Genomic DNA, 24,466 nt, shown 5'->3' on the forward strand with positions numbered 1-24,466 from the left:
AAAAGTTTTAGCTGCGCAAGATGGTCGCCCAATAGTTAAGAGGCACGGTTTAAGCAAGTTTAATCTCACCGACTCTGATCAGGAGCGTTAATTTCGAGCACAAATGCATCGATAGTATCAGAACAAGTCTCTCGATGCCGTTATCGGCGCCTCGCCGGAATCTTATTGCTTCTTAAACGCATTTCCGTTCTCGTTTCACGAACGATTGCGCCGGATGTATACTTCCTTCTAGTGCCTAGTCGGAGATAACGCCGTCGATCGATGGATAAATCGAATTAGGCTCGCAGAGGAGGACGACGTACCTATTGGAACTGCGGCTTCTCTGTTTCCCATTAATTGTCTCGTCTCGCTGGAACCAGCCGATATCGAACGCCTGCAAACGTTACTCGACCAGAATATTACGGACGACAACGAAGAACCAAAGCGTCTCTGATTCCACGAATCCGCGAAACTTCCCAGACGACTTCTCGTCGACGCGAATTTCCCCAGAAATTGCGTGATCGTCGATCGAATCGGAAATAATTGCTTCTCTTTTAAAAGAGTCACGGGAAGTCTACGTACGGATCCACTGTCTGAACTGATATTTCTATCCGTGGCGTCGAAATCCCGCCTCTGAAAAGGCGAAACGTGTTTGCGAAAGCAGATTCGTGCCCGGGAGTTCCCTCGGTCGTTTAACCCCCTGCACGACGTTACTCTCGCGAGACAGGCAAATCCCATCGCAGGGATAATTAAATTGTCTACAAAAAGGATTAATTAAACCTGGGCATTGCGTCTGTCCACGTGGTAATCTTATACCGAGCGACGGATCGTTAAATCCTGGGTACATTCGCGAGAAAGAAATCGAATTTCCATCGTCGGAGTTTCTTATCAACTTCCGTCGAGAAATCGAACGCGTGGGTCGAAGTTTGTTTGTCCCAGTGCGCCGTGAAACTCCTAAACCCTTATGTGGGCGACCAAAATGTCCACCGGGGTACCATCTGCTCCGATAAATCAATTATTTAGCGGTAACTTGGAGTCTCTCCATTATAAATGGTCCTAAATTAGTCCTAAGATCATATTCAACATTTTTGCAAAATTCATCCTGCTCTTTTATCCGTCAGTACCTTGTGAAAAATAAAATATTAACCCCCAGAGGATCGAGAGCACCATGATGTTTTCAAAATTGAATTTCTATGCGAATCAATATTTGGAATCTTGTATTGCATTTGGAGGTTAGGTCTGGGTTAGAAATGTTCAGTTTACGAGTCACGTTCGACTCATTTTAAGAATCATCAATGAGATAAATAATCTAAAAGAAAGGGACGAACAGATTAAGAGGAAATCCCCCCAAGTTGAGAGACATAGAGAGGCGTGTTCAATTTACGAATCATTACTGCAGACAGCTCCGCGGCGAAGAGTATTAATATTTTCCTCCCTGTCTCGTTTACAGCCTAACCCAGGAGTTGCTTAATGCACCGCTCCCAGGACACCCGTATGACTATTATTATTGGTCGTCGATGTGTTTGGAAGCGAGGAAATTTCATCCAAAGCGAAACATGGAACAAAGATCGATGGTTCCAGAGGCCAGCCGACTGTTCTCGCGACATCTTCGCGTCTAACGATTTTCGATAGGGTCGATATGCATCGAGTTTCGAGCCGCGAGCGTTTCTAGTCGGCCGAATCCGCACCGTGCCCGGACACAGGTAGCTGGAAATTTTCAAGAGCCTGCGGATAGGTCACCGGCCTGGGCTCCGGCTGTCGCAGAGCGAATACATATTCCATTCGTACTTGCAGGAAGCCACGGGGAGGGTTATATACGAGCGTAGGCTCGAACGGGGTTGCGGCAATTCCGACGAGCAGCACTCGAGGGTTGTTCGGCGCTATCAGAGGGCGAGCCCGGGGCTCGGGGGCCACTCGATAGCGCGTAGTTTCGTGTTATTGTGTTGCTCGTGGAAATAGCCGGGCGAATTAACCCCATCCTAGGCCGAGACGAGCGGGTTACGATTGTTTTCTCAGCCCACTCGACGGCCGACGTCGAAACACGTCTAGACCCGTGCTCCAAAAAAAACCATCGACATTTAGCGCGGTAAACGATCGACATCGACGTTTCTATCGTCGTTCTATCGACCAAGGACTACAGCAATAACTTCTACCCTTACTCTGTCAATTCTAACAGTCGCGAGTTCTCGCAATCTTCTTTGTTGCCTCCTTTTGTTACCTGGTCCTGTGCAATCTTGATTCGAACCTCTCGATTACATCGTAGAAGGAACTGTTCTCGATAATAGGAGCTTGTATCGAAGAGGGATCGTCGTTGCAGGAGGGCTTGTCTTGTATGGGCGACGTGTCGCGATTTAAATGCAAAATGGACGTCGCGGAGAACGAATCCAAAGTCGAAACGCGCGCGCCGGCCGAGAATCGCCGTCGAAATTGATTCGGATAGTTCGGCTAACTGCGAAACTAATTTCGCAAATGGTACGGGATTCCCTGGAACCGGGTTGCAAATGAACTTGCGGCCACCGGCGCCCGCTGGCAGACGTTTGAAGTTTCTTGGCTTGGATATCCCGCCGGCCGGTCCGAATTACGCGCGGCTGACTCGCGAGGAAGCACCGTTGCGCTCGTTTCTGCCAGCATACGCGGAACGATGCACCTCCTGGAGCCTCGCGAGCCAATACGATACAAAGTTCCCACGCGTAACAAATATTAACAAGTATTTCTTAGTCGCTGGAAACGAAAAAACATTGGGTTTCTTTGGATCTAAACTTTGCATGCTGGTAGGTTCATTTGGCAGATAAAATCATTACCTGCCCCTAACTAATCTATAAGTATAGAAAGTTTTAATGTTGTTTCAAGTGGAATGTACAGTTTTTTAAGCGTTTAATCGTCTTCTATGAAGATTTAAGGGGTGCTCATCGAAACAGGTGATTTCAAAGTGTGCTCCGTCGTAGGTTAGTGGAGGACTCTTCAGAGAGGCTCGTTGAGCAACCCTTATCTTACACGCAATTTGTGCTTGCCCCAATTGACTCCTATATGGAGTCATTTGCTTAATAAAACTTGCATGACGCGAGTTATGCACTCACTTCTCCAGCGATATTGAAGCTTCCCAAACGCTAATGGACCTAACCACAGCTTCCAAAAATGTTAATTTTATCTACTACCCTCTCTGCAATTTGCAAATTTCAAAATCCATATAATGGTCATCAGTTTCAATCCCAGGCTCGGCCATTGGAATTAATAAACTAATCGTCCTGTTATATCCCAAGAATATTCTGTCTCAAATTTTTTTAATTAAAGCTATTCATGTTAAAGAGCCATCCAATAAAGAACTTTTGAAATCTGAGATCTGAGTGGAAGCTGTTTTCCCTTGCACCCTTCTCGAAGACGTTGGGTAACGGGAGTTTCGACTTCGCGGGACGCGTACCCGAAACACGAGCCTTCCGCAAAGGTTAAAGGTGGACTCGAACCCTGGTGCACCGCCCTACATGTGGATACGTTCGCGGGAAGTGCATGAATAGAGCAGTCAGTCTCTCGCCAAAGTTTGTATCAGGAAACACAACCCCCTGCGCGAAAGCGTTGCCTCCTTGTACAGAGCGAACGGCACAACTTGCTCCACTTTCTATAGGTCTCGCCGAACAAAAAGAACCCGACAATGGCGATGTGTATTTAGGGTAGCCGTTTGATGCGCTTTGCACAGTACTCGAACCGACTCGCGGCACAAAAATTTAATAACGCGGTCCAAATTCCCCTCCATTCTAACTTTTACAACCTTACAACCGTTCGAGACGCAGGAAATGGTCTTTGATTTTGAAACTGTCGAAGGAATTTGAGCAGACAACAATATTGTAGATAAATTTCTTGCGAATGCACTGAAAGTGATCTTCCTAATCAGTCGTATTAATTTTCGTTTGGGGTTCTGTTATTCTCGCGTTTTCTCTATATTTTTAATGTACTTTTGTCTCAAGTTTACTTTGCTCTTACTATTTACTACGCAACGTGTATACATATACAAATTATTGGAAATAGATGGTGGAGCAAAAAAAACAATTATAAAAGGAATAACTTTTAACTACAGAACATACAGAATGAATAGGTCATTGACAAAAAAATTCGTCTCATCCCTCAGACCCAATCGGTCCCATACTTTGTCTAAACAAGCCAAGTTAGGGACACAGTTGCACCCCCTTGACTTGTATTTCGAGACGCGAGACGCAACATGCGCGTCGATGGTTTTTCTCACACAAAGAAAACTGTCCCTTTTGGAAGAGAAAAACCAACACGAATAAATACACGAAGCAGAGCCACGGATGAATATTCGAGCGATGCCTCGGGTCGCAAGGCGCGATGCTATAATCTCAGTTTCGATTCGGGGCTATGATCGTTTCTCCCCTGAACCCTTCGCATAATACGAGCAGCAACGGTGGTCGGTTCTCGCAGGAGAACTCGCGGCGGACGTTAACTTCGCCCCTGGCCGTGCGTCCGTGTGCGCGTCCATGTATACGTGTGTGTACGACGAAGGGTAAAGGGGGGGGGGGGTTGCGAACCGTATCAGGATCGAGGGTAGGCGGCCTCGGCATCGAGGGTGGCCGACAGACAGGGACGAAGGGTGAGAGAAAGAGAGAAAGAGAGAGAGAGAGAGGCTCGACTGGTGAGTCTAACGGGGGAAGGACGCCGGGCGTCGCGGCGCAGGCTGCCGCACCCAGCAAAGCGCCTGCTCCCCTTGAACCGGCAAAACGTATACCTGACGCAACCGAGGAGACGTCGGGCGCGCGTCGTTCTCGCGACACGCTGTTGCTAGGCGCTAGTTTTTCGATCGGCGATTTCACCCGGGTCCGACCTTTGTCACGCCGCCGTGCACGATCGCGCCAAGGTCACCGGAACTCGCGAATCCGCGGCGAGTTTTCAGGGCTTCCGTCCCCGGAGTCTCGCGAGTGCGACCCCTGGTGCGTCGTCAGTGTCGTTGTGGACCCCTCGTCCTTCGTCCTGGACAGTGCGCGAACCCACGGACGAACCCTTTTTTCCCCCACGGATTCCTCGAGAAGAGCGACGGAGGATCGTCGCGGCGCGTACGCGGCCCCAGGAAATCGCCGAAGGTGAAGTACGAACCCGGGGTGGAGGGAGGGCGACGAGGAGAGGAGGAAGATTTCGAAGCGCTGTGTCAAGGTTGCACGACCTTGGTGTTCGGTCAACGACCCGCCGGCGTTCGCAAAATCGAGCGCACCGGCGAAATTCGCGAACGACGCCGTGCGAGCGGCGATCGTTCACGCGTTTTAGCGACTACGGTTGCCGGCCCGACGCACGCGGCCACCCCTCCTCCCCCCGGAACTTGGAAAGTTCCTCGAAAGTTCGACGGCCCCGCGAATTTTATAATTTTGGGAACGCTGGTTTAGGAAATCGATCAATTCGACGCGTTGACCTTCGAATCGTGACTTTATTACCCGTAGTATTCGGAGGGTGTAGCGGTCACCGGTGACCGACATGGTAGACGGCGTTAATAAACGCTGGCGGAGCTTCGGAATTTCGGTTTTCTTGTCCATCGAGGGGCGAGAATAGCGTTCATACTGCACGGAGACTAATTACCGAGCCGACGGGAGCAACACTGCGGTGGTCTGCGGAGACTGCAGACAGACGTGGGTGGTGTCCATCTTGAAATAGGTTGCATACCTTGCCGGGAGTCGCGCGGTCCTGTTCCCGTAAATTAAATTCGGGGGGGAAGGCGTGGGGGTCGCCGAAAAAATTCTTGATCGAACGTACTCGAGGGCCAGTATTACAGAGCGTTGTAATTACGATGGAACAGTTTCGATTCTCGGGGATCCAGCGACGACCGACGAACCCTGAACTTTACTTATACCGCATTCTCGAACTATTCGACAGCACACGCGTCGTACACTCCTACTATGCGTGTACTCGCTTCCGAAACTTCACGAGCATTCCGCGAAGCGCGAGTGGGTTCGCGGAAAACTGATTTTCACGTCCCATTCGCTGCGTCTCCGAGCGTTTATCGGTCGTAGAGGGTTTATCTCGGGAAGTTGGAAGCGAATTCTTTCTCACGAGCCTCCTGGTGGTCGCCATTTTATTTCATTCTTGAGGAATTACAATAGGATATTGTAAGTTGATTTTTGTAGGTTTGGGAGGTTTATTCGTGCCTCCGGGCTATGCAGATTCTTTTAGGTACTAGTTTCGGTGATCCTGAAGGAAATATCGTCAGAGCTAATAAAATAAAGAAATTGAAAGTATTGCATCGTGTCGAGGAAACGATTCGAGTTTATTTTAGGACGATAGGAGTGACTTTATTTCACGGGTGCATCAAATTTCAAACCAATCGGTCTGTCGGTTCACGCGATACCTTGGAAAATATTACCTCGAGGAAACAAGCTATGAAAATACCTCAGATAACTAATAATTTTTTACATAGAATTGACCTGTCCAACAAAACATATGCATTTGCATTTAAAGAAAGGATGCAATTCTCAGTTAAACATGCACCGTTGAATTTGAAAAAAAAATCCAAGGTTCTACAGATGTGCTTTTTCAGCCATTTGCAACCTTCAAAAATTACACTATTCCATTCTCGGTTTCTCAAAATTCCATTTCCAAGGCTCCCCACGAGTGGAGCCCCGAAAATTTTCTAGAAAATAATTTTTTCCCCCGGAGCGTGTCGCAGATTCTGGCGTGACGCGAATCATTCTCGCGGAGGATCACGTTTCGCGAAACCGTTCATTATTTCCGTCCCGCGCTTCCGTTTCATTTGCATTGGACAAACTCCGGTGGCTCGTACCGGCTAATTGCAACGATCCTCGGCGTTCCGAGCGACAGGAGGGGCAGATCTGTTCGGAAACGCAGTCGTCGTTGAACGATGGCCTGCACCGGAAGTGTTCCGTGTTTACGTCCCGTCCGAAGGAATTTACGCGAACGGGGCCAACGGCGTTGCGGTCGTCCCTGCAAGAACTGCAGCCAAGGCGGTGCCTACCGCGTTTGGGATAGGTTAGGTCTGGTCAGACACGTATATAGACAACTGCACGCGAGATCCTTATCGGTAGAAGTTCCCTGCAAACGGGGCTTCCGACGCACGGGAATACAAAGCGACCCTCTCGATAAGAGACCGCGACTGCCCGCCATGTTGCCCGACAGCTGACATTTAACATTTAACTTGCCCCTAAACGCATTAATCACCCTCTAAATAGCTTCCCCACCCTTCCACTAGCTTAAAAATTACTGGTTCCCAAAATAATTTCGGGATTCGTAAAAATAAAAAGATGGAAACCACGCTTACCCTGCAGCAGTTTTTGGTGCATCAAATGGAGGAATATTAATGATACTTATCGTAAAGAAGTACATGAAATGTGAACATACAGGGTGTTCAGCCACACCTAGAGGCAAAAATAAGACGAAAATCAAGAATATCAATTTCTTCACTGAGGCTTCGTTAAAAAGTTATTAACAATTAAATTCAAAAGTTTCAAATCGTTCTGGAAAAATTATTTTCGGCTGCGGGGGTCAATTACAATCATTTTTGGTGAATACATATACCCCCGAAATCCTATGCACTTTCGAGAAAAAAATTCCTTACCGAAAATCTAATTAGGTGCCTAAATCGACGAAAAAAAAAAATTTCAAATCGTTCTGAAAAAAATATTGTTAGCTGTGGGGATCAATTACAATCATTTTTGGTGAATAGACATACCCCCGAAATCCTACCCACTTTCTAGAAAAAAAATCAGGAAGGTGTGAAACTTCTTGGCGAAAAAAAATTTTTTCAAATCGTTCTAAAAAAATTATATTTAATTACAGGGGTCAATTACAAGCATTTTTGGTTATTACACATATCCCCGAAATCCTACGCACTTTCGAGAAAAAAATTCAATACTGGTGAAACTTTAAACGTTAATAACTTTTTAACGAAGCCTCAGTCAACAAATTGGTATTCTTGATTTTCGTTCTATTTTAGCCTCTAGAATCTCTTAAAATTTCCCCCAGGAGTGGTCGAACACCCTGAATCTCTAAAAGTGGTGTAATATGGGTATTTTCGAGCACTCTGTCTTTAAAACGGGGCCAATCTCTATCAGATAGCCGATAATTATACTGTTTACCCCCATAACTCTCTTGCTGCTGGCATACGTTCGCTCCCGACCTATTCTACGGAGCATTCGAACGCGCTGCCAAGTCTTTCATCCCTCGATACTTCGCCTAACTCTTCTCTTCCGTCGTATTTCGCTCCGTGCAGTTACTCGTTGTTTAATTCGAGGCTTTAAGTAGCAACGTTACAGTTCCGCTCTACGTTTTACGATATTTATTCCGTCGCGTGTTTCTCCTCTACTATTGCCTAATAAAGACGTTTATTATGCGGTACGAGACTGCGATAACAATCGTTCAAAGATAACGTAACTTTTTAAAGCCTTCAGCCTTGGATAATTAAAATACAGCTGACAAATTACATTATCAGGCAACATTCGTCTCGGTAACTTCTACAAACCCGCAGAAGCTTAGATTAAAGAATCACGAAACAATTACAAATCCACGACGACGTAAATCCGACGTGGCTCGCGGCAAGGGGATAACCGTTTCGAAACTGTCGATCTTCAGATACGTCGGATCAACCCGGAGGAACTCACGATAGCCGAGGACGAACAATTCGCTCCTATCTCGTAGATCTTTAATGGACACGTAAGCAGACGGGATAGAGTCTTCTCCCGGGTGCACCTGTCGCGAAGCATTTTCCGCGAACGTATCGATTCGAAAGCGGGTGGCGATGCAACGTATGCACCGGAAAGGGAAGAAACATCGCCGTTGAACGGTGGAAGAAGGCATCGAGAGATCCCATTCGATCCTGCAGCCTTGCGCCGCGCCGCGACGCCCCCTAAATCCTCCGAGCTACGGAAGGAAGCACTCCGCCGCGGAGTACACGTTTCCTTTTTCGTACGTACGTCGAATTCGATGCAATCGCGGTAGTGAAGAGGAAAAGGAAGACGCTACCGCGAAAAGCTTTCTCGGACCTTGCTTCCCGGGATCCTTTCACGAACGTACCCGATCTCCACGAAGTGTTGCCGCGCAAACAACACCGATGAATGCAGTGACTAGTGGTGGGTGATGATCAGTGACCCACGGTTTCGAATGAAGTGGTTTTAGGATGATGGTGGAGCGTGTCGAGGACCATCTCTTCATGTATCGACGTCCCGTCTACCGGGTCTTCCAGTACCTCGAAACCACCGAGTAAGTATAACGATTCTCTGATTCGTGGGTTGGCAAGTTTGTTTCACTTATAGGTGTCTATGAGTTCGATTCCTTTTAATAATATTATACAGGGTGTTCGGTCACGCCTGGGAAAAATTTTAATGGGGGATTCTAGAGGCCGAACTAAGACGAAAATCAAGAATACCAATTTGTTGATGGAGGCTTCGTTAAAAAGTTATTAACAATTAAATTCAAAAGTTTCAAATCGTTCTGGAAAAATTTTTTTCGACTGCGGGGGTCAATTACAATCATTTTTGGTGAATACATATACCCCCGAAATCCTATGCACTTTCGAGAAATAAATTCGAGAAGCCTAAATTTTTCAACGAAAAAAAATTTTTCAAATCGTTCTAAAAAAATTATTTTTGGTTACGAGGGTCAATTACAATAATTTTTTGTCATTACACATACCCCCGAAATCATACTCATTTCCTAGAAAAAAATTCGAGAAAGTGAAATTTTTCGACAAAATTAAAAAATTTCTAATCGTTCTAAAAAAAATATCTTTGGCTGTAGGGGTGAATTACAATCATTTTTGGTGAAGAGTCATATACCCGAAATCCTATGCACTTTCGAGAAATAAATTCGAGAAGCCTAAATTTTTCGACGAAAAAAAATTTTTCAAATCGTTCTAAAAAAATTATTTTTGGTTACGGGGGTCAATTACAATAATTTTTTGTCATTACACATACCCCCGAAATCATACTCATTTCCTAGAAAAAAATTCGAGAATGTGAAATTTTTCGACAAAATTAAAAAATTTCAAATCGTTCTAAAAAAAATATTGTTGGCTGTAGGGGTGTATTACAATCATTTTTGGTAAATAGACATACCCCCGAAATCCTACTCATTTCCTAGAAAAAAATTCGAGAAAGTGAAATTTTTCGACAAAATTAAAAAATTTCTAATCGTTCTAAAAAAAATATCTTTGGCTGTAGGGGTCGCTTACAATCATTTTTGGTGAATAGACATACACCCGAAATCTTGCGCATTTTCGAGAAAAAAATTCAAATAGATGGACAAATTGCCGTTCTACAGCCGCAACTTTAAACGTTAATAACTTTTTAACGAAGCCTCCATCAACAAATTGGTATTCTTTATTTTCGTCTTATTTTGGCCTCTAGAATCCCCCATTAAAATTTTTCCCAGGGTTGACCGAACACCCTGTATAAAATACGGAGAATCGTAGTGGTGGGAGAACATCTTACAGTCTTTCAAAATGGCGTCATTGACAAAATGATGAGTACAAGTATTTCTCGAGATGAATGATACAAATGTTCAATGTACTAATCTAGGGTTTGCTTTAAGAATCGTTACTGTAGGTGATATGAATTTGATAGAAAATGGTGAACAGATTAAAAGCAAACTCCCCTCTCAGTTGGGGAGTAAAAGAGTTTTTGGATCACTGTATCCCTTCAGCGGTCTTAAAAGACAACGAAAGAAACATTAAAATACACCGCAATATTTTGCAAAACGTGGACATAACACTATCGTGGACTAAATTTCGCGACTAGCTGTAGCATGATTCTCGAAGCTGTTCCCGATAGGGCAAATACAAGCCCGTTCGAGCATGGGAAAGCAAGCAAAGGTGAAATCGCGTTTCCCTCAGCCATCGGATCGAATCGAATCAGCATAATAACGCGGGGCGAGAGCTTTTGAAAAGTTCGCCAGGAGGGGTCGACTGTTCTCTCCTTAGGAACGCCGGGGCATCCAGCTGTTTGGATCCTCGTAGCCGCGGAACAGGAGTTTAAACAAAGGGGTTGGCTTCGTTTGAGGAGCAGCCAATGGCAATTCGCGCGCATAGAGCCTTTGAAAGTCCCTTCCGATTCGTGAACGGAGGAACGCCGCGAGGGGTCGAACGCCAAGGCGAGCAACAGCTTCTTTTTCGTTGCTGTTACGTCGATGCGGACGCGGTAACCATGGCGAGATTCCCGTCATCGACCACGTACTCACGGTAACCGTTGCTAATTGGCGCCATTAACCGAGCTTCGCCATTAACGAGCCCGGCCATCGCCTCGTTGGACTTAACAGTTTTCGAATCCGTCGGGGATTAAATTATCCGTGCGTCCTCCACGTTCTATCACGAAAGAATTTTATTCCACTCCGCGATAACAACCCATCGACGTTTATCGCTTTAGAAAATTTACTATCGTCGATACTTAGCGTTTTATTCGACGTTTCAATCGCGATATTGAATTTATCAACCCTCGAATGGACTCCTAATCTCAAATACCCCTATTAGCGTAGAGGAAATACAATGATATCTTTCCAATTACGATCCTCCTGTACAATAAGTCTTCCAAACGTTCGTCGCGGTAGGAAAGTTCGTCCCGATCCAAGATGGCGGCGTAGAATCTCGTTCCACCAGCGTTATTTCGCCGATTACACGTTTCGCTGGTTGTTTCTTTCCTCGTCGGGCGGAGGAGTCACGTAAAAACTATCGTCGGGAAATTCGGTCCGCGGCGGCCGTGCTGGGTCGAAGGAGAGGCGCGTGGCAAATGAGAAAAGTTTCGCCAGACCGTGGCCAAGAAGTTTCGAAAGACGTCCGGGGCGATGCCATTCGCAAGTGGCTCCCGGTGGTTTCAGTCCCGAGGTTCGTGCCCGTCAGCGTCGTTTCCCGCCGCGAAAACTACTCGAACACCGATACCCTCGCGGGCAAAGCGATTCCTTTGTTCACCCTGCCCCTCGGAGTTGTTAGAATTCTTTCAGGGGGAAAATTAAAACAGCACCGAGGCTCGAATATCCCCTTTGTCTCCGGATGCACTCGCGAGATCCCCCCGGGGGACCACCGATATATATATTCGATACAATTTATTCGAGTTACCCTCGAACGGTCATCGCAGAAACGAAATTCCACGGGAATCTTTCTTTCCGCGCGCGGTCGAGGTTCAACGAGCTTTTAAGCCCCGAGAGTCGTAATTTTAGAACCTAGAAGGACCACCGTCGTTCCTACGCCGCGTCTGGCCTAACCCCAGGACCCTACGACCGTCTTTCGGCGCAGAGAACGTCGACCTACGGTTTTATGGCTCGCGCCAGAAGGGAAACCCCCTCCGATGAACCTTGAATTAATCGCGTGCGTTTTACGAACGCTCGTCCACGGAATCACCGCAAAAAAACAGTGGGAATTTGTCTCTGGTGAGAATTTCAACCGTGGATTCGCGAGAAGTTGGCTACCGAAGAGAACACGGGTCCGATTGGCTCCCCACTCTGGTCCAGAGTCTCGTGGGCCCATGCTATTGGTCGTACGACGAGAATGGGGGGTAGGCGGAGCTAACGAGGCCCTCCGCTTGCCAACTTCTCGCGTATGCACAGTAGAACTTTTTCTGCAATTGAAACGGAGAAGATTTCAGAAGGAAAGTGTTGTAGCGTGTGGAGAGATTATTAAAAATCAATGGTTTCAATGATTTCTGCAACTACAATAGCGCAGAGACGTTATTAGAAGCCTATAAATCTAATAAAATGTTAAACGTAGCGGCTATCGTAGTGCTTATGACTAGTTTGCAACGCTATGTATCTCGTTTGCCACGCAAAACGCGCGTCCTACGCGAGCAGATATCAAGCAGACAGCCTCGAGACTTTTTTCAGATTATGGCGAAACGCGTGGAGCCCCACGGAGCGCGGAGGTTCGTAAAACTCGCGGATCGTCTATTGTTAACGTTCGCCCTGTCTATTGTTAACGCTCTATCCTTCGCCTAAATGCCATTAGGCAGCCGTGGACAACCTTTCACGCCGTTTGCTCGATCTCTCGCGCCAACGGACTCGTCGAACTTGTATTTTCCGCCATCTTTCCTGCGCGAAGTTTAAAAACACGAATACCGCTTTCCTCGTAAAGAACACTTAATTTATGGAGCCTTTGAGGGTGAATTCTATAAATAAGAATAGGAAAATACATGTATTAAGCAGCAAACGAAGTCTAAGACTCTGCATTTTATGCACTTCTCTTACGATATTGTCTCGTTTTACACGATTGTTATCGCGCATATTTTCTTATTTATAGCATTCATCACCAAAGGGGATCGTAAATCGAGCGATAGATTCCGTTCTGCCTGGAAACGAGTATTCTTTACAAGCCCAAAAAAAAAGTTACCTAGATTTGTATTATCGACGATGCTTTATATTCGTCGTAAAATGAAGATGGAATCAGAGTTCTATCGATCGTCTCGTTTAGTCTGGATTGCCAAGCAATTACTTTGCCGAAGAAAATAAGACAAGATTGGAACGTGGCACGAACCGTGCGGCAGGCCCACAGTGGTGCACAACCTTCTTCCATACTAAAACAGACAAAATAATAGAGTTAGTACCGATCCTCCAATTGTTTTATCATCGTAAAAATGCAAGAACTTTTCGTTGAATTCAACCTTGCAAAGGCAACGAGTACAACTGCTTCGAACTTGTTTTTAACTCGAGTTTCGGTCCGCCAAAGTTTGACCATCCAAGGGCCACTCCTTTCCTACGAGAATCTGAATGCTTTCATCTTGGATCAAATCACCAAAGAATAGCAAGTGATCCTTTGGACCAAACACATGAACGCTCACTTGCTTCGTACAAAGAGGCTGCGAGTCGGTAAAAAGACTGCTTAATTAATAATTGCCCGACAGTGCAACGTGTGTCGTCTTGAATTGCGAACTGTGAACCTGTCGAGGCTGCGTTTAAAAATGAACACAGAAGATGGAGATTATTACGGTACAAAGAGCCATTGCACTCTAGAGTTATAAAATCTTAAAAGGATATATTCGCTATTTTAATTTACATTCTGATGGTTGTAGATACGCTCTTAGTTCGTTAAGGTAGGCGCAACTATAATTCTTCCTTGCACCGATGGGATAAATTAAGACAACTTCCGAGATCGATAAGATAAATGGAACGTGGAGGTTACAACTCGTAAGCTGTCAGGAAAGATTGAACTTGCGGGTCTCCTTTAAGCTAACAGGATAGAAGTTAGCTTTCTTAAGCTGTTGGGATAGGTGGAACTTAAAATTCTTTCTCGACTCGGGAACACCAACAGGGAAAAGATTGAGTAAACTCCGACGTGGGTGATCTAAGTACAACTTGGGTCTCTTTGAACTCGATGGGGCTAGTTTTTCCCCCCCTGGAATCTCGTAAAAACATAATGAATAATTCATTTATATAAACACGCTTTTCTTCGTAATAGAAAAATGTTAATTTTCCCAGATTGCCAGGACAGACTGGATTCACGGTATTTCACTGACCCACTGAAATTCTTTGATAGACTTGGGCATTCACAACGACGAACTGAAACACGAGGAAACGGGGGGCTACGTACAATTTAGCCCAACTTCTACATTTACTCTGTATGAATCGTGCAATCTGTTTGATCAGTTTCTATGGTGCCTGCCGAGGGACTGAAAATTTCAAGCGACGCTGAACAGCAGTAAGAGCCCGGCTATGGAATTCATTCCTAATTAAAATGCTATCCGATAATGTACCCCTACAGGCTGAAACACTTTAAACAGGCCACCTGAATAACTCATTTAGTTTCGTCGACGGCAGATACGCTCCGAACAAACTTCCCTTGATTTCGGCACCAATTTGATACTGGAATTTTAAACGCTGCACGGAGAACTTCAATTTTTTAAACGAAATTACAAACATCAGGCGTAATTTAAATCACCATTTTTTGGCTCGAAAATACTTTCTTTGGCTTCTATTAGCAATGGATTCGATGCTCCAATATTTCCACATACAGGGTGTTCGACCACCCCAAAATATGACGAAAATCAAGAATACCAATTTGTTGATGGAGGCTTCGTTAAAAAGTTATTAACAATTAAATTCAAAACTTTTAAATCGTTCTAAAAAAAATATTTTTGGCTGTAGGGGTCAATTACAATCATTTTTTGTAAGGAGTCATATCCCCGAAATCCTACTCATTTCCTAGAAAAAAATTCGAGAAGGTGTGAAATTTTTCGACAAAATTAAAAAATTTCAAATCGTTCTAAAAAAAATATTGTTGGCTGTAGGGGTGTATTACAATCATTTTTGGTGAATAGACATACCCCCGAAATCCTACTCATTTCCTAGAAAAAAATTCAAGAAAGTGAAATTTTTCGACAAAATTAAAAAATTTCAAATCGTTCTAAAAAAAATATTGTTGGCTGTAGGGGTGTATTACAATCATTTTTGGTGAATAGACATACACCCGAAATCTTGCGCATTTTCGAGAAAAAAATTCAAATAGATGGACAAATTGCCGTTCTACAGCCGCAACTTTAAACGTTAATAACTTTTTAACGAAGCCTCCATCAACAAATTGGTATTCTTGATTTTCGTCTTATTTTGGCCTCTAGAATCCCGTATTAAAATTTTCCCCAGAACACTCTGTATTTAGTACAAAATAAAGGGATAAAGTTGAGTATTTATATTTCGGATACGTCCACCTATGCATCCCAGAGATCGTCTCTCGATCCTCGTAAGTAGGCCACGAACGATCTCTCGTCTTCCCAGAGAAGTATTCCTTTCTGCCAGTCGCCATACGCGCCAGCTTGCAACTCCTGCTGGAGATAAGTCGACCTTATCTCCTCGAACTCCGACGCGCCTCGTATCGCGGCTGGTAGCTTCGATAGTCTTTTTTATTTCGAAACCATTATCGATCTGAAGTACGAAAAATTGATTTTTTTCACCCGATTACGCGAGACCGGTCCCTTGGATCTTAACGGTGAGTAAAAATAGAGAAAAACTAGGGGACCGTGCGTGGAAAAGACACGTCTCGCGTCTCGCGTATGAAATATCACGGCGATCGGCGTCTCCAGGCAGTCTGTTCGCGCGACCTGGAACAACCGATTTATTTGCGTCGCAGGAATTACGCTGGCCGCGTGATTTTTCACCGTCTGCCCACGCGTACCAGCTGTACCAAAGATCGTCGATAGAGACAGAACGGGATAGAGCGACAGGAGAGTCGAAAGAACGGTCGTGAAAGAGCCTAGACGAGAGGAGAGAACGGCAGGTTGTTCGAGGCGTCGATCAGTTTCTGTTCGACGGCGAACAGGCGCGCACACGAGCGTCCTCGCGATTAAAAAAATAATCGGAGCGTAGGGAGGTTTCATTTTCGACGGATAGACTTTGAACCCACGTCGAAATTAATATCGTGGTAGCGAGAACGGGCGAAATTCTCGGACGGGAGGAGAGTCGATACGAAACGAGCAATATCCTACGAAAATTCTAAACAGAGAAATTATTTGTAACCTAATAGTTCGGTAAATATCGTTTATATCGTTTGAGACTGATCTGTTTTGTATTAAACATAAAAATAAAACGAATGGGCTGCGGCTAAACGTGAACCTCAATTATCGTCAGAACTGATCAGCCGTCGAGTCGATTAAAAAGCGGTGTTTCTTAGGACTGGAAAATTAAAATACGATTAATATCACCATCTGAGGGGGCTAAGTAAATAACAATTCCAATAGTGATAGTTTTATATCGCGAAAGATGCGTCGTTTCCGGTAGAACGGAGGTTGTTACGCGTCGGAGGATCGCGGAGACCGTGTCCCAGCGCGCGATTCGATTTCGTAAGACGAGATCCATGCGACCGTCTCGCTAGGCGAGCATCGATCGTTCTGGACCGGGCTGTGATCGAGTTACGCGAAAAAGTCCCAAGATAGGCGCAGCGACTATGACGAGGCTCGTCGGGGATCTCTGTAAATCGATCCGTCGATTGGCCAACGGATTTCCTCGCAGACGATATTCCTCCCTCGAGAAATAGCGAACGCTCGAGACTATGAGCTCTGAACGATTCTGAGGGAAGCTGTCGGTGGAACTATGCTGGAATTGGTGGAACGCAAGGCCAGCGTGATCTCGTGGCCGACCTGTCGCGGCCAAAATCTCGACTCGTTCGAGAAGGATCCCAGAGGGATCTTTTTCCTGAGGCGGGACAAACGATGGAGGAGGGAGGACGGAGGGCTGCTGTGCTCCCTGGGGCAGCTAGGATGCAACGACACCTACAGCCCCGACACCCTGGGCACCTGGAAATTCCACAGGGTGGCCAGAACGAGGTAAAACCGTCGTAAATGGCGGACGAAGGGAGCTCGATTTTTCTACGCGTCTTCGAGCCTAGAATTCTTAGAGAATCTTAGATCTTCCGTGGAATAGACCAGACGCAACATGGGCATCGTACACACGTGAATTATTACGTACTGAGATACGAGTTCTGTTGATAAGAAGATGGCTGGTGTGTCTGATTGGTCACTGCGTAATCTCCTTCCTGCGAACCCAGGCGGGTCTGCTCGAAGGAGATTACGCCGGGATAGGTCCAGACCCACTAGTCGAGTATATCGGTTCCATTGGTTGCTCAATTTCTAAATTTGTAAATGTATTCCACCATAGAAAAGCTTTCCAAGTATTTACTGTCGAAGAAATTTAATTGCACGCGTATAACGTTGTTTTATATTGTTGCACTCGCGTTGGTTTACGAGAGAACCCTTCGATCGAGATTCCTCCGGTTGAACGACCGAGTTCCGCGGATCGTCTTCCGCGGTAACGAGTCCCAGCGACGACCGCCATGATCTATGCCCGGTGCTCGCGTTTTTCTGCGTCGACGCGCAGGCTGGTAACGACCGTTCGTGCCTCGTTATTCCTCCGGACGATGCAAAAGCGCAATAGAGAAAGTAATAGTGAAAGGTAAGGTGCGTGGGCGAGAGTCGCAGGTGCGTGGTGGTTCCGATCGCCACGGGTCAGGGCCGGAGAGCACGTATCCTCTCCCTTTCATCCCTCCCCCCTTTGCAACACCCCTTTTTTCAGTCGATGATCGAACCCAGACAAACTGGGGGTCGTTCGACGAAATGATCTGGGCGAAATTTACGCGGGGAAAAATAATATTTCACCACTTCGCAAGGGTGAAAATGGTCCTCGAAATAAATTTGTTTATTCACCGATCTGATTAACGAAACGACTCGAGGAATTTTAAATTGCAAGCATTTATAAATTCCTCCGGGGGATAGGGATTTTAATATTCTACAAAATGACGTTGTAAAATTGAATTTAAGTAGCTAGTTGCTTCCGTTGAATTCTTGGATCGCAAAGGGTTAACGCGCGTTTGTACGGGGGATGTTTTAGCGGTAACGGATAGAAGCGTGGCGAAGTTCGCGCGTCGTTTCGTTCCACGGCGTGAAAACGCGGGTTCGCTTGCTAGGAGGTATAGTATTTTTCTCGCAGCAGCTTAGGAACGACCGATTACCTCATTCCCAGCGTCGACGTCGTTCCTACGCCGCGGTGTACGCCACCGGGCGTAATTTATAAGCGGCAAGCCGCTTTAATAGCGTTACCGCCACCTCGCGCGGCATGCTACCCGACGATATTCCGCAATAAACAAATAAGTCTGGCCGCTGTTCGCGCTTTGTAATTATCGCGCCGGAAGCCATTTAATATGTCGCGCGCAATTTAATTAATTCGACCGATTCACCGAGCCGCGAAACTGCCCCGGAAAATGAATATTCATCGCGCGACCGTGTCCCCCTCTGCCGCGATCGACGGCTTTCCCGCGGAAAAATCCACGGTACCATCGATCCGCGATCGACGTTCAACGATCGTGATCTTTGCCTCGCTACAAAGTCCTTCGACGTGGCACGAAACTGACAGAATTTATCGCACAGTATTTGTTTAAATAAGTAATATAGCTAATACAACAGGAAATAAATAAATACGAACGAGCGCATGCTGGCTGTTGCAGTTCGTGATGCAAAACAAAACATAAGAGAAACGTCGCGAGAAGACGTCTCGACCTATTTAAATCAAACACATATAGATCGCTTTCTCACAGAAACAATAGAAAATGAGGAGAACCAAAGAAGAAACAGTATTTTACCAGACTGTTGCTTCGAGAAACATTATCAATAATTATTACTGAACATTTGTGCCTTGTTAGTGCTTAAAAATCCAGTATAAATATTTATTTTGCATAAACCTGTGCTTCGATTGGGGAATCCGAGAGTCTCGAAACATCCGAGCGTCTCGATTCGAGATCTCGACCGTGCGTTCGAGAATCTTGACGATCGAGGGGTCGTTTCGGATCGGGACAATCGATACTGTATCGTCTCGAGTTTCGAGATCCCCGGGATTCCGGGATCTCGGTTATGCGAAGTCATCCCCGATTCCCCGCGATTTTTCCTACGGTTCGACACACATATCGGCGGAGCAAGCTCGTGGTTCTTTGCGCGAGCACTTCGTTCCTGACCGACGGCATTCCTTAACCGGACGACGCTCGTAATATACATTTGCATTAATAGCCACGATGCAAACACACTTGGTGGAACAGCTCGACGACGTTTTCGTGCGTCGCCTTTTTACGGAAGCAAAACACAAACAACGTCTGGGATTCGTGAGAAAGTGAAATCGCCATTTTTAAATCACCAAGGATTGCCCTATATACTACAAAGAAACTCTAATATTAACACTAGATTTACGGACTGAGCCAATTTGACACATTTAGAATTTTGTTGCTATATATACAGGGTGTTCGGCCACCCCTGGGAAACATTTTAAGAGATTCTAGAGGCTAAAATCAAGAATACCAATTATTTGACTGAGGCTTCATTAAGAAGTTATTAAAAAATTTCTAATCGTTCTAAAAAAAATATTTTTGGCTGTAGGGGTCAATTACGATCATTTTTGGTGACTAGACATACCCCCGAAATCCTACTCACTTTCTAGAAAAAAAATCGAGAATGTGTGAAATTTTTCAACGAAATTAAAATATTTCAAATCGTTCTGAAAAAAATATTGTTAGCTGTAGGGGTCAATTACAATAATTTTTGGTCATTAAACATACCCTCGAAATCCTACCCACTTTCGAGAAAAAAAATCGAGAATGTGTGAAATTTTTCAACGAAATTAAAATATTTCAAATCGTTCTGAAAAAAATATTGTTAGCTATAGGGGTCAATTACAATCATTTTTGGTCATTAAACATACCCTCGAAATCCTACCCACTTTCGAGAAAAAAATTCGAGAAGGTGTGAAATTTTTCGACGAAATTAAAATATTTCAAATCGTTCTAAAAAAATATTTTTGGCTGTAGGAGTCAATTACAATCATTTTTGGTGGATAGACATACCCTCGAAATCCTACCCACTTTCGAGAAAAAAATTCGAGAAGGTGTGAAATTTTTCGACGAAATTAAAATATTTCAAATCGTTCTGAAAAAAATATTGTTAGCTGTAGGGGTCAATTACAATCATTTTTGGTCATTAAACATACCCTCGAAATCCTACCCACTTTCGAGAAAAAAATTCGAGAAGGTGTGAAATTTTTCGACGAAATTAAAATATTTCAAATCGTTCTAAAAAAAATATTTTTGGCTGTAGGGATCAATTACAATCATTTTTGGTGGAGAGACATACCCTCGAAATCCTATCCTCTTTCGAGAAAAAAATTCTTTATCAAAAATATACTGTGTGGCCAGAAATGTTTCCCCGAAATTTGGCCTCTAGAATTTCCCACTAAAATTTTTCCCAGGGCTGGCCAAACATCCTGTATATGATAATACTATTCATTCCTGAATAACAACGAGGGTGGAAACCTCGGAAACGAATCTGCATGGAAAATGTATCGCGATAGCGAAACATCGTACCGAAATCTAAAGGTAGTCGGAGTTCGGGGCGAATAGAGGATCGCGTTTCTAACTATTTTTCACGGCGCATACAAATGGGCGGAATAAAGTGCTTCCGGGCGTGCAATACGGCCGTTTGTGATTTTAAATGGGACCATTAAATCCGAGGCGATTCTTCTATTTTCCAGCGCGTTAATTCCGAGTAGCCTTTCAATAGCTTCATAACTGCGACTGAATGACGACCAAATGAAATCACCTAGCCGACATTTTTCAACGAAGGACGTATCCTGCCGCGATTACCGGTAGTTTACGGAATGGAAATACCCGCACGATTTAAAGGAGCCTCGAATCTTTTGTGCACAATCTCGGTCAGTCGCGACTAGTACAGTAGAACCACGTTAATTGCAGAAAAAAGAGGTTCGTTCTTTGCTTCTATCGAAATTCATGCGATTATCGTGGTTTGGAGTATCCGTTTCTGTATAAAATTCAGATTCAACTATGCCAGAAATGCAAAGAATTCGCAGTCCATCGATGACTGAGAGCATTGCAATCACGAAAACGCAACCCGAGGATGAAACGGCGGATTTTTTTCATACCGCGAACATTACTCAGATTTGTTCGATCCTCCTCGCGCCACACAATGCATTTCCATCGCTTACACTTCACCTCTCCGTGTAAGGTCTCTTACGATCGATCTGCTTTTGTCTCAAGCGGAAGACTTCCACTTCCAGCTTCACTTGTTGCTAAGTAACCGCCCCTTCTGCGATGCAACGGTTAAGGTTCACGTGCAAGCGTCAGTGTTGTTCCACTGTGCTCGTGTAACCGAGTCGAGCATCGCTTAGCCCAGAGATTCGAATTCAGTCGGATCCACGAAATTTTCGAGCACTCTACACGACCTCGATGATCGTACGAGAACCTTGTTTGTTGCGTTGACAAATGGTACGAATGGTCTAGAGAAATTTCTTTTCCCTCGAGAACGAACGACACTTGTGTCGACAACAGTGACTGAACGGTCATTTATCCATATTTACACTGTACTCTAAGTGTGTGGGAGCATATGGGACTAAAAATCGCTTTCAGGAGCAAATCGCCACCATACCTCGTTAAAGCGTCCGTTCGAGACGCTTTATCGAGGTACTGTAAATGTACCTTTCGCGTTAGAGATGCGTCAGAAACGAAGCTAGAAGCGGAATTATGGGACAGTGGAGATACACAGTAGAACCTCGATAATTGCATGAAGTCACCGTAAGCAACGTGTTATTAATAATTTATACAACCGCTTGCATTCATTCGGCGCAAGATCAACGCTCGCGCGAGTTCATTCGCGGCGCATAGTTCAGACCAGTGTGTCTCAAACTTTATATTAATCTAGCCTTTCAACGAGCAAACGATTATTAAATATCTCAGCAACACGTCTGTTAACACGTTCACTGTCCACGACCCGTATACGAGTCATGGCACCATGCTTTTGGATACGCCGCTGAGAGACCGGACAGTGAACGTGTTAATACACAACGAGAGTGCAAGTTGTAATTGGAACAGTTAACAAATTTAAAAAAAAATAAAAACTAGGCGTCACCTCGTGATTAGAGGGTGTTTTAATTTTCAAAAAACTACGCGATGCACTTAATATGCAAATTTATAAGAAATATTTCTCTTTAATAAAATGTCTCCTCAATATGAAATGCAAGTCGAAGGAAACAATTTGGAAACTGTTTCTGGTTTTCTGTGATTCCTGTGATTTACAAAATGGACGTCCAGGGGCTCGCGAAGCCCAGTTTGAGAGACGCTGGTTTGGACAACGACGTCGAATCGAAGACAAACGGAGGAGGCGTTTTATTAGGTCATCGCGAGTGACGTCACCGACGTCCAACCTTCCTCGTGGAAAGTATGACGGATTCGCCTTCGAAAGTCGCGTTTCAGCCGGGTATATCGATCCGATCAAGGTTATCGGAGTTTCGTCCGGCCGATAAGAAACCGTAGTCGCGTCTCGCTTCCGTTTTAAACGCTTTTCGAAGTTCGCCACGCGGGCCGGAGTTTGGCAACTTGTATCTACGAACAACGAATACAGGTTTCGGATTCGTTCGTGAACCAGCGACGACGGGGAATCTGGTTAGGCGCTCGCTCCGGTCAACGTCCCAATTTACTCACGCGTTTCAATCGCTAGTCGTCGCGTCGCCATTGCAAAATAAAGAAACAGCCTCTGTGAACATGTTTCGTTCCATGAATACAGGTACAAGAGCCACAGAGAACGACGACGACAAACGCGACGCATTAATTCAGCATTATTATTCTCACTGAATTCTACTCAAGAAATAAAATTATCGAATAAGTCTATTTTCCCTTGATCCTTTAGCTAGATTGGAATATTGATCCTTAAGTGGACTCTCAATCTCAACTGAATTATTTCACTTAATATTAACTTTTACTAAATTGGTAAATGGTAACTAACGGAGGATTACATAAATAAAACAACTATTATTTTAAAATTTTTACCAGGGTTGGCCGAACACCCTGTATATTGAATCGAGGAACGCGAAGAAGTCAAGCTCCAACGTCCAGGCAAGCAATGACGCGAGCAATGGTTTACGGAACGAGCCTAAAATTTCGATTCGTCGCTCGGAGATAAAATTTGCCCGGCTCTGCTCGCAGTCTGTGTAAGCGAGAAACGATTAGTGGAAATATCGCGTCGTGATCTTGTAACGTCTAAAAATACCGAGCGACAATCACCGAGGAGAACGCATGGGAACGGCCGATCCGCGGACAATCATGCTCGCGCGATGACGCGTCGAATTCATGCGCCGTTAAATCGCCCCGATGGCGAAGATGATAGAAAGAAATGCCCGTCCCGGATAACAATAACCGTGTTTATGCGCGTCCGTACGAGACTGCACGCGATAATAGCGTTTGTCCGCGATTGTGTGCGTACGAGGGCGACGATTGCAGCGTTTCTCCGTGTTCGAATGCGATTTGAAAGTGTCGGTAACAGCTTTCGCGCGCTCGAGACCGCGAAGGGTTAAGGGGGACGCGTTACCAGTACAGAGAACACGAACAATGCCGAGTAATTTCTGCTTAGTCGCCAAGTAGCGATCGGACCGATCCGGTGACATTAATATCGACATGTGTCGCCTCCCACGCACTGTATCGAGCTATCGAACAAGTAAGTTGTCGTTTGGTAAGACGCGCGAGGCACGACACTATCGAGTATCGAGGCTGCGACTGTCATACTCGCGTGCTTTTGTTTACGCGAAGTCCTTCGTACGTGGGAGGTCGTCCATAAATTCACGCGACCCCTTCCTCGACTTTGCCACCCTCGAACAAATCGAGCGTACCTTTTCTACGCGTCGTCTTTAAACCTGATCCATCGATTCAAAAGCGTTGTCAAACAGCGATGTTCCGGTATTAATTGTGCTTGGACACGCTGAAAGCAGCTCGATGGCGCTCCAGTGTTTAGAGTGCGCAAGCTTCTTTGCGTCTCGCGTATTATCCGTTCTTTGTCGACGGCGAAAATTCCGCGACGGTTAGAGGGGGTGGTGGGAGAAAGAGAGGAAGCCGGAAGGTTTCAGAAGAAATCCTTTTCCTCTATGGACCGGTGAATAATTAATCCTCTCGGGCGAGCTTCGACGTTAAGTTGAACCAGCCCGCGCCGAGGTTTTATGAGATAATGCATAATTGACGTCCTCGTTGCCGCGACGTCGACTA

At 45.2% G+C, this 24,466-nt stretch overlaps 1 protein-coding gene across 7 annotated transcripts in view; it reads left to right on the plus strand.

Annotated features, from left to right (window-relative positions):
* Nucleotides 1-24,466, plus strand: part of Fak (protein tyrosine kinase 2 Fak) — a 64,391-nt gene that overhangs the window by 28,186 nt on the left and 11,739 nt on the right. For 2 of the 7 annotated variants that reach the window (XM_076772913.1, XM_076772914.1), the window contains exon 1: nucleotides 16,964-17,213. The exons of 1 other annotated variant lie outside the window; for it this stretch is intronic. In XM_076772913.1, coding sequence (XP_076629028.1) covers nucleotides 16,981-17,213 — 233 coding nt within the window. In that variant the 5' untranslated portion in view covers nucleotides 16,964-16,980. Of the gene's footprint in view, nucleotides 1-4,945; nucleotides 5,067-7,999; nucleotides 9,184-16,963; nucleotides 17,214-24,466 lie in introns of those variants that run through there. 4 more of the 7 variants (XM_076772918.1, XM_076772917.1, XM_076772915.1 and 1 more) reach the window with 4 other exon arrangements.

Source organism: Colletes latitarsis, chromosome 9 (assembly GCF_051014445.1).
Source record: "Colletes latitarsis isolate SP2378_abdomen chromosome 9, iyColLati1, whole genome shotgun sequence".
In the NCBI taxonomy this organism is placed as follows: Eukaryota; Metazoa; Arthropoda; class Insecta; order Hymenoptera; family Colletidae; genus Colletes; species Colletes latitarsis.